Genomic DNA, 3,490 nt, shown 5'->3' with positions numbered 1-3,490 from the left:
TACTCCACCTTCAGCTCCGTGTCGACATCATCGTGTTCTGCATTTTCACGTCATTTTCTCGTCCCTAAGAGTCCTTGCTTGCTCGTTAATTAGCTGCCATATTACAGAAATAAATGATCAGCAAATAGTTTCAATAAACAGGTGGTCATGACACGAGTAGAAGGAAAGGGAGCACGTTTTGGCTCATCTTCAAATGATATCAACTTATTAGGTTACAACAGATCAGAACCATTTGTTACAAAAACAGCGTGGCTATTGACTTGTGTACATAAATTTTTACATACTTTTTAATCATTACCGTGTCCACTTGTTACGCCTGTTCACCAATAAAACACTCTACGTTTTAGAAAAGTGATAACTACGATGCAAAGTAAACACATTTGGTAGCGGTTGAGCTCCGAGTCGTTCGTTATTTTCTCATTGTTAGTTTTCCTTGGGTCAGAAATGGAAATGTAAGTCACTGGCTACTGCGTAAGATCATTTCCATCCATGACAGGAGCTGAGATCAAAGTCTGGGTGTGTAGCTCCTGCTTTTGCATCAATGTCATGTTCAAAAGGCTTCTGAGCAACATAGCAGCCAGTTTTAAATCCACCAAGGTAGCCCTTCCTCGTGGGCTTCAGAGTCATTGCAATAGATTCAGCTAATTAAACAGTATGAATTCAACACCACTGAGCTCTGTTTTCTCTCAGTTTTCTCCAGAGTGAAACACTTAGGCTTCCTCTACATCCACTTAATCGCAGCATCTTTCCTCCTCTCGCATTGGCAATCCTCATGAAATCTGGAGGGTAAAAAGGTCTGTCAGCACAATAGCCTTGTGCCACAGTCTGAGCCCCAGTTGATTATTTTCCATACTGGTCTCTGCAGCCTTGCTGATTGGCAGACCTACAGCTTTACGCATCAGCGTCTGGTTTCTCCACCAGTTTTAGAGCCTCGTGCATGCCAGCCGCCGACAACTTCCGATTGATGTTCCTGTAGCGGCAGCGCAGGAGGTTGCTGTAGGTGGTTCTCAGATCACGGTTGAAGAATGCATAAATGAAAGGATTAATGAGGGAGTTGGCGTAGCCAAGCCACAACAGAGTTCTTTCCAGCCAGAGGGGCACACAGCTGCACTGCACGCCACAGACGAACGGCCTGGCAGTGGACACCAGGAAGAACGGCAGCCAGCAGAAGGTGAAGGCACCAACTACAATGCCCAGAGTGGCTGCAGCCTTCTGCTCCCGTTTGAAGATGGACTGGTTTTTCCTCTTGCGCCGTTGGTGGTGCTCGCCAGTTTTGAGAAGGCGGGAGACACGCGTGCTGCACTCCTCCTCCACCTCACGCTGGAGCTTCAGCGCCGCTGCCACGCAGTCCAAGCTCTCCTCTTCCTCGGCTTCCTCCACCTGTTCGACCTCCGTCCCCTCGACACTTCCCGTCTCTCCTGACTCTGCTGGCTGATGCCCTCCTCTCCCCCCGCGAAGAGTCACCACGGCTCGGTGCTCCCCTTCCCTGGGGAAGCCAGTGATGGTGTGCTTGGCTGCGCTGAGCTTGGCCGCTCGGTAGATCCTGTAGTACATGATCAGCATCACCGACATGGGGATGTAGAAGGCCACGGCTGTAGAGTAGACAGTGTATCCAAAGTCCTGGCTGATGAGACAGACCCTGCCGTCATTAACGTTCTGCGCCCAGCCGAACAGAGGGGGGAGGGTGATGGAAGCAGAGAGGAGCCACACCGACAGGATCATCTTGGCCATGCAGCAGCCGTTTTGCCGGACAGGATAAGTCAGAGGCTTAGTGATACCCAAATACCTACACAGAGAAAAACACAGCCAAATGAATACAACCCTAAAATGTGTCTAGTGTAACTCTATTTTTATTGCTTTACATTACCCTAATCAGGTGACACTCTCCCCACCCTGGACAAGGTGCCCTTGAGCAAAACTAAGATCTCTGCCTGCCACACTCAGCCCCCAAATGAGAGCTGGGTTACATTATGAAAGAGAAGCTTGGCGATGCTGGGAAAGACCATAAATGTTCAGCAAACCAGGCTACAAAATTTCCAACACACAGGGCATTGGCAGGCATGTGTGGCTTTCAAAAACAAATAAGCATAAAAACATTTTATCATTTGATTAAAGTGGTGAAAACGTTTTAAGGAAATGGAAAAACAAAGGCAGCGGTTGAATTTTAAACTCAGGGTCGTTTCAGAGTCTCTGAATCTGTAAATTGATTCAGCGGTCAGAACAGGAATGCCGTGGGCAGAGAGGTCACACTTTGTCCTGCAGCGTTTCATTTTAAGTAAGCGCCCCAGAACAAGACCCCGAGGCGCAAGAAGCCTCACAGAAACCCAGCGATCCAGTGTCGCAGAGCCCCGAGCGACAAAATCTGGAGTTAGACTACAGAAGGCATTTTTTCTACATCTGTGAAATAAGAACGTGACCTGTTTAAATGTATTTTTGGAGACTCGGGTAACAAATACTAAAGACAGGAGACGTTTAATTAAACTCTGTTAAAAAAAACTTTCTATCTTAGCTTCATGAAAAAAGACTGACACAGTTTTAAAGCTGGAGAAGTTTATCTTACCTGTCAATGCTGATTACGCACAGAGTCATGATGGACGCGGTGCAGCACATCACATCCATGGCGATAAAAACGTTACAGAAGAACTGACCGAATATCCACTGACCGCCGATAAGGTCCGTGATACTGACGAACGGCATCACGGCCAGAGCCACCGAAAGGTCGGCCAAGGCCAGAGAAACGATGAGATAGTTGGACGGCTGGCGCAGCTTCTTGACAAAACAGACGGAGATGACCACGAGCAAGTTCCCGCAGATCGTGGACAGCGTGAGCATAGTGAGCACCGCGCCGATCAGAACTTTCTCCACCCGGCCGTAGCTCAGGATCTGCTCCCCGCAGCGGGTCCCGTTCGTCTCCATGACCTGCGGCTGACTGGAGGTGGACGGAGAAGTGGCTGCTGCCGCTGCTGCTGCTGCATCTGCGGCGCCTTGCGCAGCCTTTAGTAGCCGAAGAGCAAGAGCCTCGGAGATCATCATGTTAGTGGAGCCCCCGGGATCTCCGCCACCGACTATGTCCTCTATCATGAACGACGACCTCATGTTGCCACTGCCGAAAGTCCCGTTACTCGCTCCTGCAACAACCATTCTGCCGCCTCGTGTTCCTTTTTATCCATGGACTTGGAGAGCCGTCCGGAGGTGGCACAGACGCGCACTGAAGTGCCGGTGTTGGTGCGTGAAATGATTAATTCCTTTCCCTAACCCCCGCCAGGAGACACTACGCTGGTGTGCCCTCTTTCATTCCAAAGTATCGACGCCTTATTTCATCTATTTACAGGCGCACTCGTCATTACGCACGTGGCGCGCAGCGGGCATATTCCCAAAATACCTGACCTACAAAACGGGATTTTATTTTCTTTTTGTCCTCGGCCTGACGGACTGCACGTCACGCTTTCACTCCGATGTGCTGGAAGACAAAACTTAAACGCAGCCCTAC

The 3,490-nt window shown here is 49.5% G+C and overlaps 1 protein-coding gene across 1 annotated transcript; it reads right to left on the bottom strand.

Annotated features, from left to right (window-relative positions):
- Positions 1-416: 416 nt before the first annotated feature.
- Positions 417-3,276, bottom strand: htr7 (5-hydroxytryptamine receptor 7). The gene is made up of 2 exons (XM_085427595.1): positions 2,561-3,276; positions 417-1,786 (listed from the first exon to the last, which is right to left on the bottom strand). The coding sequence occupies exons 1-2, from the start codon at positions 3,139-3,141 to the stop codon at positions 892-894; spliced, it is 1,476 nt and encodes a 491-aa protein (XP_085283721.1). The 5' UTR covers positions 3,142-3,276; the 3' UTR covers positions 417-891.
- Between the last annotated feature and the right edge of the window lie 214 nt (positions 3,277-3,490).

This window comes from Rhamphochromis longiceps, linkage group LG13, assembly GCF_057381845.1.
Source record: "Rhamphochromis longiceps isolate RC_006_pf linkage group LG13, R_longiceps_female_GT1.1, whole genome shotgun sequence".
NCBI classification, from domain to species: Eukaryota; Metazoa; Chordata; class Actinopteri; order Cichliformes; family Cichlidae; genus Rhamphochromis; species Rhamphochromis longiceps.
The sequence above is the reverse complement of the archived record's forward strand: the minus strand, read 5'-3'. Positions and strand labels throughout refer to the sequence as shown.

Bases quoted from the DNA above. Each gene is read 5' to 3' on its own strand.
- htr7 (XM_085427595.1), bottom strand. From the start codon at position 3,141: ATGGTTGTTGCAGGAGCGAGTAACGGGACTTTCGGCAGTGGCAACATG. The intron at 1,787-2,560 runs GTAAGATAAACT...TTCTCTGTGTAG, and splicing joins TGCGTAATCAGCATTGACAG to GTATTTGGGTATCACTAAGC.